The sequence below is a fragment of the Myiozetetes cayanensis genome, unplaced genomic scaffold, assembly GCF_022539395.1.
Source record: "Myiozetetes cayanensis isolate MyiCay16 unplaced genomic scaffold, myiCay2020 scf3, whole genome shotgun sequence".
Classification (NCBI taxonomy): Eukaryota; Metazoa; Chordata; class Aves; order Passeriformes; family Tyrannidae; genus Myiozetetes; species Myiozetetes cayanensis.
Window position 1 is genome coordinate 45033548 of NW_026087521.1, and position 16571 is coordinate 45050118.

Here is a 16571-nt window from a genome sequence, read left to right on the forward strand (position 1 = left end):
TGACAATCCAGAATCATCTGGCTTTGCATTCACAATATGAATTTCATTTGAGAAAGAAGGCAAGTAGGGCATGCAGCACAGGTTTGTTGCCCAGATCTGAACAGTGCTCTAGACAGAAAGGAGAGGAATAGACTGGAGAATATGTGGAAACGTGGTCATATTATGGGCTGTAAACATATCCCACAAAAGAGGGAATTTGCAAGGAGCATGTAGCATTTTTATAAACATAGAGACAAACGTGCCTGAAAGTTGGGGTGATTAAGAAGGGAAAAATAAAATGAGAAATAGAAACAGAAAAAGCAGGAGAGAAAGAAAAAGGAGAGGGAGAAGGAGAGAGAGAAACAGAGAATGAAAAAGGCAGAGAAACCTGTCTGATAGACTTTTCATCGCAAAAGTGGCAACCATGGAAAGACTGGAGACAGGCTTTCCAAATGGTATTCCAGATTGATGCACAATGATAGCTGGGGGTACAACCATCAACTAACAGGCTCCTCTGCATATATTTGTTGGTAAATCATCAGAGACAATGACAATTCAATTAGATCCTTCTCAGAATGAACACAGAGAAGGGAAATATTAGGAGAAAAAGAAACATCAAGCAAATTCGTATCGTATTTAGGAGTTTGTCCTTGTTTCTGTCAGAAACACCACTGTTCAACAATATTCAAAGGAAGGCAAGCTCTTGCATTATAGTGCATGTCACTAATTAAAAACAATTATAGTTGTAATTAAAATACTTAATTCCACTGCTCTCAGGTGGCAAAGTTAGTGTATATCTTGGGTCTTTCTATTAGCTCAGAGCAGGAACACTGAGGAGATTATTTGGCAAAAATTGTCTTTGTAGCCTCTGGACACAAAACTGAAAGTTCTCTTCATTAATTTCATTAGCTTAATTAATTTGGCCAACTTAATTAATTAGATTTTCATCAAAAGCAATAAAAAAGAAACTAAATATTGCTTTTGTGTTGGCAATGGTTTTTTAAAATAATGCTCATTAAAAGGTTGTTCCTCCCTGGACAACTTTGAAAAATATTCTCTATGGAAACCGAGGTGTTTTTGTGCCAGGCTTGTCTTTCACTCAGTTGCCTTTCTAATTCTTCTTAGATGACTTTAGAAGAAAAAAGGTATAAGCTTGCAGATAGCAGCCTGTGGGTACTGAAGAACCTGCAGCTTGGGTTAGCTTCTCTGCCTCTAATGTGCAGAGGCATTTGTTCCATGCAAAATTTTCTTCAGCACAAACAAATGAGGGGAAGTGAGACTGAGATGTGCAAAAAAAATTTGCCAGAATGATGAATAAGAAGTTAAACTTGGGTCAGATTTACTTTCCTTTGAAGACTTGCTAGTGGAAACCAGCCATGGAGTCAGGGAGGGAAGGTTAAACACCAGCAGTGAGAGATCAAAACGGGTCTGCACATCAGAATAGCTTTCAGGTTACCCCCTGAGTGGAACTAACCTCTTTAATTGTCTTCCTAAACACAGCTAATTGCAAAGTTGGTTTTTTTTTTTTTCCTGATAAGCCATTCATTTCACAGCCTAATTGCATAGATCTTTAACTTTGGGAAACAATACAGTTCTTTTTCTTCCTCTCACCAGTTCCATTAATCTCTCTGTGTTAAGCTACCTAGCACCATCTTTACTTGCAAAAGTAAAATATAAGATGCTTTTCTGCAGACAAGTTTGACCTTTCTCTAACATTGACAAGTGTTTTAATTTGTTGATCTGGGTATGTGGAGGCTTGCATACTTGATAACAACTGAATGTCATGGTCAGTGTTTCAGACAGGATCTCTCTTGCAGTTAGTTTCTGGGCTCTAGGAGAAAAGGCACCTAGAGGGAACTGGAATTTCTGGCACATGAGAGATTGTGAAGGATCCTTTTTCCAAAGTGCCCTGGCGCAGCAGGTTTGGTAAACTGTCATCTTATAGTCCACATACTGAAAAGTAAAGGATGCAACATCAGTGTTATAGTGTTGAAGGGTGGACTTGGAATGTTATCAGACTGTAGACGCAGCTGAAGCTAGTGGTTCTAACAGCAAGCAAAAGTAACACTTCATATCATAAGAAAGTGTAAGGATTAGTGGAAGGGTATTTTAATACTTTGGAAACTGTATATAATTAAGGCTTGTTCCTTCGTATATAACGGCCTTTAGTACCTTTCTCTCAAAGTTAACACATATTCCTATCCCTTGGCTGCAGTGGCATATATCTGTAATCTGATTCAATTCCCAGGTGATATCCTTGTTTCATGTTATGGAACTCTGGCTGTGACCAGACTAATAACCACAAACACAAGGCAGAGTTATAAATAACAGTAAAAGTGTTTACTCATATCTGCAGTGGGCGTGCACAAAATAGGTATCATTTGGGGAAATAGGAGAAAAGTATAGTGGAAATAAATAGTATTTGATCCATTCAGAATCTAGTCTAATCCTGGAGCATATCAATATGTGATATTGATGGCTGGCTGATGGATGGCTCTTGCACCAGTTCTGTAACTGGACCTGAAATGATTATTCTTTAAAGCAGTCAGTCATTTTGCTTATCCCTGAGAAAGATTACAGTATCTTATTCCCCAACATTAAGCACTTGGTTTTTCCAATTCTAAGTGAGTATTCCAAGTTTATTTAGAAATAATTTCCAAGTTTTAATTTGAAAATTGAATAATTCCATGAACATATTTTAGGATGCATTTTAACTTTTCTGTGACTTGAAGGTTCTTATTGGTGGAATGACACAGGCTTTTCAAAACCTACTAGGTGAAAGTTTATTGAATTCAGGTGCAAAATTTTTTAAAAGTTCTTGCTAAACTTGTCTGCTAAAATTGTTAATATATCCATTAAATGTTATGTTTGACAGAACTGAATAGGCTGAGAACAAAACTGAATTAGAGAAACATGTCAGAGATAGGACAATATTAAGGATTTAGGCAGGATTAAGTGACTAAAAGGCTAAGCTTATGCAAAGCAATACTATGGTGGTTCTGTGCTGATGCAAGGCAGTACTATGGTGGTTTTGTGCTACACTCTCAATGACAGATGATGAGTTTTTAATAAAAAGGTCAGCTAAGAAGCACTCAAGGCATCTGTGAAAGGGATGTTTGCATGTCACAGCTGCAGTTCACATCAAGAACACCTTAATAGAGATATAACTGGACTCCTGGGTGTTTGTCCACCCTTTCCTTTACCACTTTTTGGACAACACCCAGCTGTGTTGGGACAACACCCAACAACACCATCACAAGCCCCTGCTTGAACTTATCATCCCTTCAGATCTGCCAGCAGGAAAACCTATACAAGCTCTCCTAAAGCTGACTCATTCAAATACGATAGTCTGATTTAGACAACTTAAACAGAAAACATGTTGACCCAACAGAATTTGTTTGAAATGGTTTAGTAAGCCTTCAGATGAGTAGGTGCAGGTGAAAAGATGAAAAGTGGAAAAATAAAGAGGAGTTTAGAATATGTTCTAGATAATTTTCCTTTTCGACTGGCACATTTAGATGCTGTAGATTAAATTTGTTCTTGAATTACAGTGTGTTTTTTCTAATGCTGAGGAACTGACTTGAACTGACTTCTGGTGTGTATTTTGGTTCATGCAGGAAGGGCCACATCAATTGCTCTTGTTTCACACCGTGCCCTAGGTCTTAGGGCCCTCCACTGTGTGATTCTTATCTTTGACTGAAGACACACCCAGGTCAAGAGCTTGGGTCACTTTTAAAAGCATTTGAGTAACACCATGCACCACCCTTCCTGGACAGTTTGACATGCAAGCACTGGAAGGAGCCTCCTGGGTCACAGATTCCTGCAGGTTTCCATGCCATATACCCCCACCAGAAATTCATGAAGTTCTTCTCTAAAAGCACTGCCCTCTCCTCACTCCAGTTTCTGCAAGGACTACATTCTGATAATCAGAACCCATCCGTAAGTTCCCAGCCCCTGTAGCTGTAGGCTGAGTCTTTTGGTTATAACATGTTTGTCCCATGAAGGGAAGCATTAACCCAGAATCCAGAGCACTTTGCTAGGTCAGAGATGTCCAGGAGAAATGTATAACTCCAGCATTCCATCAAAAGGGAGCATCTCCCTGGGCAAGTGGCTCTGATGCATTAGTGGGACTCCAGCAAAGCAACATTATCACGGGAGACCATGGAGCTCATATCCTGGAGTGCATATCACTGCTGGCTACAGCTGACACCACCCCACACAGATCCCCAAGGAGTTATAACAACACAGTCCTGTTCTTGAATTCACCATTTCTTCATTGTGAAGACCACCAAAAAAGAGCAAAACTCTCAGTGACTTTTATATTAAATGAAAATTTAATCTAAAACAACAAAAAAATCTCAACAAAAAAGAAACAAAACTGAAAAGCAGAACTAAATTCCAAATCTGCAAACTCAGTTTCAGTATTCAAATGCACTTACTCTGCCAGGAAGGGAATCCTTCTCAGCAAAGCTGTTTGAAAAACTGCCCAGCATTTCTTTTCTATTTTGTCAACATTTAGCTACAGTACAAAATTGGCTTAACTATATAATGAGAAAAACAGTTATTTCAAGTATTATACTAAAGATAAAATGCATGTTAACATTAATGTAACCTATTATTACTTTGTAAATGAAAGGTTATTTGCCCTCTGAGAAAAAACATTTCAGAACCCAGCTAAGGTAACCACATAGATTTAATAAAAAAATCAAATAAAATCTTAATTGGGCTTGGAACTTCAAAAAAGGGGAAATATCAAAGTTAGGCTACATAAATTAAACATAAAAAATACATCTAATTTACTAGTAATACTTTGCAAGATTGTCTGTGGAGTCATAAATTCAAAGAAATTTAGCATGCAGATAAGAAATAAAGAGGAGGGAAGCAGGTAGATGAACTATAGTGGGAAAGCCTTTCTAAAGTAATTCAGGATGTGTTCTGCCTAATACCATTGAAAATCTAAATGAGAACTCTTTAAACTGTAGATGTAGAGCCAAGTCCTAGTGTGATTCACATTCTAACTTCAGATCTCACATGCCATGTTGAAATAGATAAATCTTGCTTAGAATAGCAAAGGAAGCTCAGTTTGGTTCCCTGGCTTTTTTAGAAATTTTAATAGGAGTTAGTTAGTTAGTTAGTTAGTTAGTTAGTTAGTTAGTTAGTTAGTTAGTTAGTTAGTTAGTTAGTTAGTTAGGCAGCAATGCTTTCCAAAGTCTAGTATTAACAGGCAGACTACCTTGTTTGTCCTTCATTCAGTACCTGAAAAACAAAACCCAGTGCAAGAACAGGATAAAAACACCAGCTATAGAACTGACAGTCAAGGAAGTATAGCAAAATGATTTGCAGTTGTCTGCTTAGTTTTTATAGAAGTATCATAGAACAGTTTGGGTTGGAAGGGATCTTTGCAGATCATCTAGTTCCAACATGAACATCGGTTCATGCTGGAATCAGTTCAATCATTAACTGATTATGCTTTTTCTGGTCTGCTGGGTTAGTAGCAAATATTATACTCTCCAGGAGCACAAAATAAATTTTAACCTCCCTTTCTATTTCCATAACATCAGGAGAAGCTCAGCTTTTCTGGTATCCTGATGGGTATCTCTGGTAGAACATGTTGAAGATAGAAGCTCCTGTTTACTTCAAGGCTTTGAAAGGAATTGAGAATACTTTGCCGCTTCAAGAACTGGGTCACTCATAAGCAAAACTTCATGCACTAATTCTCAGTGCAAAGCTGATTCAGTAGCTCTCAGAAGCGTATGCAGAATAAATGTTGCAAGATGAGGCTCTAATCCAAGCTATTTCTTCTCTGGGAAGAGGTAGAAAAAACCAGAAATAAGTGATTTAAGCAGGGAATAGTGCAGAACTGTTCTGATGACTGCTCCTGGGACAAGGATACAACTCCTATCCTACCCTACCCTACTCTATGCAATCCCATCCCATCCCATCCCATTGTGGTAGCACCTGCTACCCCACACAGCTGGACTGTTTTCATGTGGCAGCAGTTGTACACAGTCCAGTATTTCCAGACTGTAGAATAAGCAAAATCTGAAGTAGAATACTTGCTTTTTGGCAGTTTTGGCAGTCAGAGAAGTCTGCAGCCTTATGAGTAATTGCTTTTCTCCAAGGCTAGAACAAGCCTGGCCTCTCCCATTTAAACAAACTAGGCATTTGGTGAAGTACTTGTGGCTTATTCTAAACATAAACCCTGAGAAACTGTGTTTGGTCAGTACTGAAAAACAACAAATGCAGAACTGGATGATTTTGCAAAAGCAGGGATGTCTGCAGAAGACAACCTGTTGCTGGACGCACTTCGTAGTCAGAATCAAAAATGTCTTGCAGCTCAGATGTTGATGTGCTTTCATGGTTAGCCTCAGTGGTTGTGAGCAAGATAAGGAACACTGACAGCTTTATATTTGCACTGAAAAGAAACTAGAAGGCAAGGTAGTGTGTAACGCACTCCAGCATGTCACGTTCAGCCTCCTTTGCAAAGCTGTATAAATGGCATTTCTATACATGATCTATTTTGGTGATATGGGCATGAGGATTTACTTTGCCTATGTGTTGACTAGAAGTTCAGTCCTCCATGAGGAGCTGCAGGCAGTGTTTTTTATCACATAGAGCATCTCTTTGCATCTGGCAAGAAGAAAAATTGTGCAACGATTGTGTTCCAAATCCTCTGCTACATTTTGCAGATTTTGGATGCATTTTGGAGTCACTGTACAAGAGATAAGCAGATGGGTGGAGGGCTCTGAATTTCATGGTAATTTTGCCCTAGACACTGATTATTGCAAGATGGTTGAATATTTTTGCTGACCAGAGCAACATCAATTCTTGCACAATAGCTGCTCCTGGGTACAGTAATGGAGAAAGATAATAAAAATTTGCTAACTTTGTTGCACTTCCTACTTGAAAATGTTGCATTTGACTGAGGTTACTTCAGTTCCAGTTTTTATAGTTCCACTTATTCCTGCTATCAAGCTACTTTAAGATAAAAGCAGTGTAAATGGAGGGTCAGATGGCCTCTTGGACTGAACATTATGTCCTCTTCTCAGTAACACAATGGGCTCGATGCCCATCCTCACCCAGAGTTTCCAGAGGCACCCAAGAGAGAACACTAAAATGCATCTTTGCTACCTTTCATAAACCCAATTTTCATTTAGAATTCAGCAAACCGATAATTTAATGTAAGTTGAGCATGCAACGTATACTTCACGTTGTGTTGAGCCCAAACCAGTAGTGACACAGTGGGAAATGAAGTGAACCGGCTCTGCCATTCAACATGGCCCATCCTGTCCCAGCGCGTGTTGGATGGGCGTCCAGCTCGCAGCATCACAGCTGGAGAGGGCCGGGCTTTTTGTCGGCCCTCCAACACTCGGAAGCGCTGAGAGTCTTTGTTCTACCTCAGGCAAGACCATGAGGTTTCCAACCAGAGATCTGACACCTCAACCTTCCTGCTCCTGGTGGCAGCGACCGACTGGGCGTGCTGTTTAGCAGGGCGGTTCTGCAGAGCATTTGAACGGGGACAATTTGAACGGGTTTCCAAGCTCGCAGCGGGCGCTGCGGTGCCCAGCAGAGCCTGACCCTACGCCCACATCCCGCACCCGCCAGCGGACCGGCATCACCGGCTGCCCCCGCTTAGCACCGTTTCCCTGTCCGCCCGCTGCCCGCACAGCCGCTTTAGCCGAGCCGGGAGCGAAGCAAAGCGGGGTGCACGGCGGCCGCCTTGCCCCCGAGGGATGTCCCTGTGAGGGACGGGGTACCGAGCGCCACCGGGCGAGGTGGGTCTCGCCCCCTCTACTCCGGGCCCCCCCCAGCCCGGCGGCCGAGGTGGGCTCCCGCGGCGCCGCCGCCGCCGCCCACCGTCCGCGGCGAGGCGGGTCGGCGGGGCCGGGGGGCGGAGGGGGAGCGGCGGCGCACGGCGGCGAGGTGGCTCGGCAACCCTCCCGGAGGAGCCCGGCCCACCTCTCCCGTACAGGCACCCCCTCCTCCCCGCCCCGAAAGAGGAACTCCCCGCCCGCGCAGCCCGGCCGCGGCGCAGGAGAAGCGGCGGCGGCAGCGGCGGCAGCGCGCCCGGCCCCTCCGCGCACCATGGCGGAGCAGCGCCCGCCACCCGCCGCCGCCTGAGGCGCCCCGCGGCGCCGAGCCGAGCCCGCGCCCATGGCGGCGCCGCCGCCGCCCGCCCTCAGCTGGGCGCTGCCCCTGCTGGCGGCGCTGGCGGGCGCCACCGGACCCCAGAGCTTCGAGCTGCCGGGGGCCCCCATCGACAACATCGAGGTGAGCGGCGGCGCCGTGCTGGTGGCGGGCGGCAGCTGCCTCTACGAACTGCGGCCCGAGCTGCGGCCCCGGCGCCGCGTGGTGCCGGCGGCGGGGCAGAGCTGCGGGGAGCCCCCCGGCATGCGCAGCAACCTGCTGCTGTACTACGAGGAGGCCGGCGGGGTGGGCGTCCTGCTGACCGGCTGGACCCAGGAGGACGGTGCCTGCCAGGTGTGGGAACAGCCCTCCTACCGCCAGCGCTTGAACGAAAGAGAGGTGGTCAGTTGCCTGCCCGACGGCTCCACCGCCGGCGTCGTCTTCCAGCAGGCCGGCGCCTGGTACCTGGCTGTGGCGGCCACCTACTCAACCAGCGCTGACACGAACCACCTGCGCTGCGAGCCCTCCAAGTCCGACAAGGAGACCGTCATCACGGTGCGCAGCATGGTCAACCTGAAGTCCAAGGAGGAGCTGGGCATCATCAAGCGCAGGGAGGAGCCTTTACACTTCGTTGACGCGCTCCAGTGGGGAGATCACCTCTTCTTTCCCTACTACACGTTGAAGGCCAGGTCGGGCAATGACACGGAACCACCCAGCATGGCTGTCCTGCACCAGCTGGGCCCCTCAGACGGTGGCCTTACTTTGCGAGGGCACGTTTATTTGGACTGCGGCTGCAGAAGCCTCATTGTTTCCTCCAGCCTTGTACGCCAGGGTGAGCGGGGCTGGTGGGTGGGTGTTTTCCGCCACAGCCACAGTGCCAAGGCTTGGAACACCACTGCTGTCTGCATCTTTGAGATGGAGGAGATGAAGGAGCAAGCCTGTGCATCCACACACTTCAATATGAACGGGAAGAACTGTGTAAGTTTGGGCATCGTTTTGCCAAGCTTTCGTCCTGCACGCCCTTGTTGACACTGTTTGTTGTGGCTCGTGTCCCTGTGCATGACTCTTGGGGTGTCTCTGACCTGAAGGCACATGAAGTTTGCTGGGAACTTCAGAACCTCATTAGGCTTTACACATCAGCCCTGGTTCTGTCAGCCCTAGTGATTTCTCCAGCTCTTCCCATAACTAAAAAGCTGATTCCTTACGAGATCCTGGAGTACTCCTCCCACCTATCTGTTGGAAAAGATGTGTCTGAGTGAGCACCTGAGGGCATCCTGAGTCAGGCTGGGGTCTTCAGTGCCTTGCTTAGTGTGCGCTTTTCTGCCTAGGATTAGTCGTACTTTTATTTTCCGTACAGCCTAGATAAAGCATCTCCTACCTTGCATTCACATCTCATGTCATTGCAGCTGCATCAAAAATGAAAAAAGGCCCATCAAATTGACTTCTGTGCACTGGGTTGTATGCATTGTTATCCTTATTGCTCACTAGTTAGCTGTGGTTGCTTGTTCAGTGGCAGGTGTTTCCCATGCCTCCCAGGATTGGCGTTGCTTGGGAGGGCTCACAGACAAACCCTTAAACCCATACGTGCAGCAGACAGCAATAGGCGATACCTCTTTGTTGTTGCAGTGGTTACATTTTCACAGGCAGTGGTATCCCATGGAGATCCCCTGGTCAGCTACTTCAGTAACGCTCTCTCTTTAGCTCCTTCCTTTTTTGAGGGTGAGCTGGGCACATGGAGGGTGGGATGGGCAAGGGTACTGGCTTTGCTGTGGCCTTGGTAGCAAAGAAATTAAATAAAAATTGAATTCAAGAGGTAAAAATGTAATTCAGGTGAAGAAGGTGCTTTTGCAAGGCCTGTCCATGCTTTTAAGTTACACTCAGAAGTCTTTTCAGACCTGTGGCAACAGGAACACTGAAAATATCAAGGAGAACTGTAAGGGATCAAGCAAGCTGTTATAAAGCAAGCCCTAAGCCTTTTGCAGTTCCCCCACCATCCAGGTACTTTGGAGCTTAACCCCTGAATCCTTGCTGTGTTATGATGGGGGTTTGTTGGAAATTCCTTGAAAGAAGTGCAGTAGGTTTACTGTCACTCGTTGGCTTCCCAAATGTAACTCAAAGCGGATTGCAGTGCTGAGATTTTTTTCCAAATTACTGGAGGGCACGTGTGATTCAGTCTGTTCATCTCCCTACTGAGTTGCGAGACTCTTGCCAGTGTTAGAGGACATAGTTGTGAATGAGAACCCCATACGTGGGTGAGACAACTGTGCTGAAGTAAATAGTGAAACTCACTACGGAGCCAGAGCCAATCCTTTGCTTTCCAGTGCTAGCTTATAGTTCACTGCATGATTTCTGTGCTCTCACAAGGCAAATTTCCTGAATGAATTTTAAGTCTCATCCTGATCCCAAAATACCTATGTGCTTGTTGGAATTACAGTTTGTGTTGTTTGTTCCTAACCACTTGTGAGGTTTATTTGCAAGGTGCTTTCTGAGCCTGCAAAACAAAACAGAAAAAGAAACCTCCTTGGGCAGTAGATCCTTTATAAACACTTTACAAAGCCCCATGCAAGAAATTTCAGAAGTCTCATGGATCTCATAGAGTAACATAATGCAGGTAAGGTGAGGCACATATTTCTGCACACAGGGGAAGTCCCTGTCCCCATCGCCTCTCAGGGTTTGACTATGAAAAATCAATGATCCATTTGTTTCAGGATTAGTCTGATTCAGATCAGACTCCTGTGCCTCCAAAGTTACTTTCCTGTCCTAAAAGGCTCCCCCGCCAGGAATTTAGATTATATTTGCGTACAATGCTGAAGTATCCCAACTTTATGAGTCGTTGAAAGGATAGGTTACTTAACCTTATGTCCCTAACTATGATGATGTTATTAATCATGATATTTTGGCAAAATAAATACAGTATACCACTGAAAGAAAAGCGGTATTTTAATATTTTGTGAGATAGCAGGACATCTGGATCCTCTGAAGTAATATGACCTATAACATTAAGTGGCTAATTAGTTTCCTTTTTCAGCTAATTATATGTGCTTATGGTGTATAAACATTGAAATACATGCACGTAGTTCAGCTTTAATATTTTTTTTTATACTACAGAAGGTTAGGCTAGGCTATTGCAGAGTAAATTTGGAGATGACAGGCCCATATGCTGCTGCTTCTGGGTTGTTTTAGACCAGATCCTTCTACTGTCTCTCACCAATTATGGGAGTCCCTGCAAACATGGAATATGCTCTTGTACTGAGAAGCACACGAGCTTCAGAGCTGACAGGAAGATGGAGCGTGGCACATCCGTCGGTGTGCAGCTTGTTGAGGTGTGTGCAACAGCTAGCAGAAAGGAGTGCCTCACAGCACGGGACTGTCATGGATACATTGTACTACCATGTGTAGGAATGGCAGCGAGCAACAGTACTTAACACATGCTTTAAAGTCGGGTCCTTTAAAGACAGTGTTCGTCCCGGGCAAAAGAATGTGTTGCAGCTTTATAAGTGCTTGGAGTGCAAGACCCATCTGGTGCTTGTGGTGAATGGACCATGCTGAATATCAGTCTGGCTTTCGCATTGCAGATGCCACGTGCTGTAGGGTGCTGAGGGTCTTAGTCTTCTTTGCTGGGAACACTTGAATGCTGGAGCTCAGGTGTGATGTGATGGGATACACAGGTCCCAGACACAGACTGTCAGTTTATGTAGGAATTGAAAATACAGGGATTTTTTTCACAGCAGGAATACAATTTATAGTTAGCATATACATTAGGGAGTAGCAGCAGTTGTTTTCCTTTTGATCTTGTCATCCTTCAGATTTCTGTAATTATTCTGATTACCTTTAGGCAAGACATCCTCTTACCCCTCTACACTCACACAACTGCATGTATTTGCGCTGTGTTGACACTGTGTTTCTCAGTAGGACACTGCAAGAGGGACTTAGCCCTGGGATATTTGTGGTCCTGAATTCCCTGCTATGCTACTGCTGAATGTTCTACTCTGAAATCATTCCTGTAAGGTACTGAGCTTTCTGGCCCTAACCCAGCAAAGCACTTAAGGACATATTTAACATTAAGTGTATAAGTAGTTCCATCATCTTCATGCCCATGCATTTAAAGTTAAGTGTGAACTGGAGAACTGCACTGGATTGGAACCAAATTGCTCTGCATCCTGTAGGAACTCATTGTAGGTGTATAATCTCTTTAGCCTTGCCTTGCCTCTTAGGCCAAAGTTCATATTTGCATTAAGTTTTAATGCTGGATTAGAGTCTGTCGTTTAAAATTAGTGATTTTTAAGATCCTTGCTTAGCAACTTTATTGAAAAGTACGTGACTGCTACAAAGTCTGTGGAATTGCTGCTTATGGAACTAGCTAATCCCATTTTTGTTTTGTGCAGTAGTGTGCACAAAGCAGTTTGTCCTAGTTGGATGTCTTCATTCTGGACATGTGCAGTACTGGATTCGCAGAGATATGATCCCTAACTAGCAGGAGGCAAGTGGTGTTTTAGATGTAACTACTCTGAAAAAATTTTGCAGTTTTATATTCAGCTTTTTTTTCTTTGATCCACACGTCTCTTAGTTTTGAATAGATCCGCTTACATGCGCTGCCAAGGTGTTTGTGTTAACGGACTATCTGGCATAACCTGCACGTACGTAAGTGCACTTCTTCACAATTTCCTTAGTTAAGAAATGTAAAGTTGCCAAATCTCATTCTGCATTTCTTTTCCAAAACCTGACTGACTACTAAAAAACAGAGGAGGAATGCTAGAATTTGTCACAAATTTGCTGCAGTAGCAGCAAGTAGAACTTAGAAGGCTTTTCTTCCCTTGTTTTGTAGCTGAACAGAAACTACTTGGATTTCAGATCTCTCACAGAGATCCTAGGATCTTGTAGATCACAGTCAAGTAGATGGGTAGGAGAGGTGCTCAAATTGGAGAACATCAGCAGGAGAGATGTAGAGTGTTACCATGATGACAATGACAAATCTGAAAATTGGTTTTGCCATTAAAAAACTTGCATGGGAAGAAAAGGATTCTACAATTTTTGAGGGAGAAAAATCAAAAAAAGTGTTAGGCATATACCTGTAAGGCAGAGAGAAGTTGCTGTAGTTTATATTGTGTTCATTTGGCAAAGGCCAAGTAGTTGTGACAGTTACTAAATGATAAGCTATTTTGCTTGAATTTTCATCTGCTATTTAATACAAGTAAACATAGATAACAGTCTGTTTGAACTTTTTCATTTTTCAGTGGTTGATAAATGTAAAGGTTGGTATATTCCCTTTAATTTAACAAGCATGTTTTGAAATCCTAGGACAAATCTTAGCTGGTATAAGGTCTACTGAAATGAGATTCTGAAGTCAACAGAGTCCTGTCAGTTTAATCACGGCCATTAATTTGCAAGAATGATATGTGAATTTGTGTGGTAATTCATTCCAAAGTGATTCATGGTCTTTTATTTAAGAAAAGAATTACAGAGCTCTAAATATAATTTTGTATCAAAATTGATCCTGTAATTAATTTTCTAGTAGTAAAGTCAGTCTCCTGTGTATTACAGGCTGCTAGTATTGCATCTGATGTTTGATGGATTTCTAGAGTTAACGTTTCTGAAATGAATATTTCTGTCTGGTTTCAGTGGGTTTTCAGTTCATCCCTGTTTAGTGTGGGAAGTAAGCCATGGGAGACTTGTCAGCTCTCAGACTCCAGGGATAGAGACTGCACAACCTCTCTGGACAACCTGTTCTGTTTGATTGTCCTCATAGTGTTGTTTTTTAATCTCCTGTCCACTAGAAACCTCTGCTGTTTCAGTCTGAGTCATTGTCACTTGTTACATACACCTCGGTCAAACGCCTGGCTCTGTTTCCTCGGTCCCTCTGAAACTGTCTCTTCTGTAGGCTGAACCAACCCAGTTTTGGAAAAGACCTTTAAGGTCATTGAGTCCAACCATTAACTCAGCACTGCCAAGTCCACCACTAAACTGTGTCCCTAAGCACCACATCTACAAGTCTTCTAAACACTTCAGGTTGCTCAGGCATGATTTATCCTTGGTGAATTTATACCAGCTTTTCCCAGTCACTTGGCTTATCTTCTTGTGTCCAGAAGTGGTTTCAAATAGGATTTTGTCCATGATTTTCCTAGGGACAAAGTGAGAGTGATCATGTGCAGTTCCCTAGGTAATTCTTGCCTTTTTTGAAGATGGGTGCCGTATTTGAATGTATTCAATTGGAGACTTCCCCTGATCTCCACAACTTTTGAAATATGAGAGAATAACCTTTCAGCCTCATCAGACAGTCTCTCAGCATCTTCCTACAGATCCCATCTGTCTTCCCTAAAACTTCTAAAAGCTGAGATTTTTTGAGAGATCCGTGGCTCAATCTTCTTTCAGTACTTCTAGTTTCTTTCTTCCTTGAACTCTGTACGTACAAAGGACTGCAGGATGTTGCTGGTGAGTTCAGCACCATGTCTGCTTCCACTGTCAGTAAATCTCCTCACCTATTCAGCAACTGGTTTGCATTTTTGTTGTTTATTCTTTTATTGCTCATGTGGTGGTGGAAGTTTTTCTTGTTGCCCATAAAATACCTTGCCAGTTTCAAAACCAGGCGAGCTTGGATTTTCCTAGCACCTGTGTGTTCAGGCTGTTCCTCCTTAGTCACTTGTTCCTGCTTCCACCTCCTTTATAGTGTTGTTCTGCAGTGTAGTTCAATCATGACTTCCCTACATAGCAAGAGGCCATCTCCTAATATGTCTGCTTGTTCTCCTGAGTTTTGTGCTTGGAGGAGATTGTCCTGAAAGACCTGCTAGCTTTCCTGAGCTCTGTTTCCCTTCAAAGCTGCCACTCAGAAGATACCACAGACCATTTCCCTTAGCAAGCTGAAACCTGGTGTCCAGCTCTGTACTCTGTTGTTCTTTCCTCAGGTCCTTAGGATCATGAACCCAGTTGTTTCATAGTTACTACAGTGAAAGCTACCATTGATTATCACGTTCCCAGTCAGTTCTTCCTTGTTTGTGATTAGCAAATCCCTAAGAGCATCACTCTTCACTAACCCCATAGGGTTAACAAAGCCTGGGGTCCCATCTCATTCACTTTGCCCACAGAGGTTTGTAGTCCTCATTTGCACTAGCCAATGTCTTTGGTGTCCACATGGATGTGCAAAAATGGGTAATGTTCCAAGGAATGGAAGATTAGTGGCAGAGTTTCTGCAATGTAATGGGTAGGGTCCCCTAAAAAAAAGGAAACCTGTTGTAACAGCATGACTGCTTAGCAAAAGTGTTCATCCCTCACAGGAGGGAATCTGCAACTACAGTCACCCACCACGTCCTCTTGCTCTCTGCTAATGCTCTGTTCAAGCTTAGTTGGTTTCAAAGCCTTCCTTAACGGAGCTTGTTCTCCCTCATTGGTTATTATGACACTTTCTGAGGGTAGAAAAGGATCTTTTCTGCTGCTGTGAGAAGCCACAGGTTTCTAGCTTTCCCATCTCAGGAGTCTCCATCAGCATCTTGCTCAAGCATAGTCTCTGACTGTCCCTCCTGCCTTGCATCATGGGCCTCAGGATCTTGCTTCTGCAAGGCCTCTCTGAAGACTCTCTGATTTTCTGGTCACCCTCCTTGATTTTTTGCAGTCTGTTTGCCTGGGCGGGTTTGTCCACCTAAGACTGCTATGTAGTGCACAAATTAAAAATCCTCCTGGAAATAAAATTTTGGAACAGTTAGTTTCCTCACTCCGTTACCTGAATTATGGCTCGTTGGATGCACCGGTATTTAAGTTTTTTACCCTCTGATATAGTAAAAATTGATGTGGGTGGTTAAAGGATGGTGAAGTTAAGAAAGAAGGATAAGGCTCCAGAAGTTTTTTCCCCCCTAGGAAAAACATCTTTTGTATTGTTCCAGTGTTGACTATTGCTATATGCTACTTACAAGTCTCATGTCCTTTTGTATAGCTGCATCTGTTCTTTTACTCTGATGCTCAAACCCTTTATTTTTACTCTTTGGACAGCTGCAGTATGATGAGTGCTGCATGAGCTAAAAATGCTGCCCTTTCCTCTGAGGCACACAATGTAAAATAATCAGGAGGAAACCAAGACAGAAAGTAGAAGTGTGACTATGGTTGCTGCAGCTGGAATCATAAGAAGATAAATCTGAAAATTAAATGCAAAATAGAAAATGAGTATAAATACCTTTCATGCCAATAACAAAACAGCACGATGAGATGAACTTAAAAGCAAAATATAAGTTAATTCAGGAGATCTCTAGGCTTACCTGTGCATGTGAATATTTTGGGAGACTGTAGAATAGAACAGAGGATGGGACTGAACAATTTAAAAAAGATGGGTCTTATAGAGCAGTATTGTCTTTTCTTTTGATTTTCTTGGTTTTGTAGGAACCCAAAAATGTTACAGGATAAAAAAACAGATGACCATGGAGATGAGTGACTCTTCAAGTATAAAGGAAGTTTAGACTGTAAATGCATTTTTAAGAATGGAT

At 43.4% G+C, this 16571-nt stretch overlaps 1 protein-coding gene across 1 annotated transcript in view; it reads left to right on the forward strand.

The window, feature by feature from the left end:
* Positions 1 to 8133: 8133 nt before the first annotated feature.
* PLXNC1 (plexin C1) overlaps positions 8134 to 16571 on the forward strand; it is a 70572-nt gene continuing 62134 nt past the window's right edge. The window contains exon 1 of the mRNA XM_050323503.1: positions 8134 to 9084. Coding sequence (XP_050179460.1) covers positions 8134 to 9084 — 951 coding nt within the window. The remainder of the gene's footprint in view (positions 9085 to 16571) is intronic.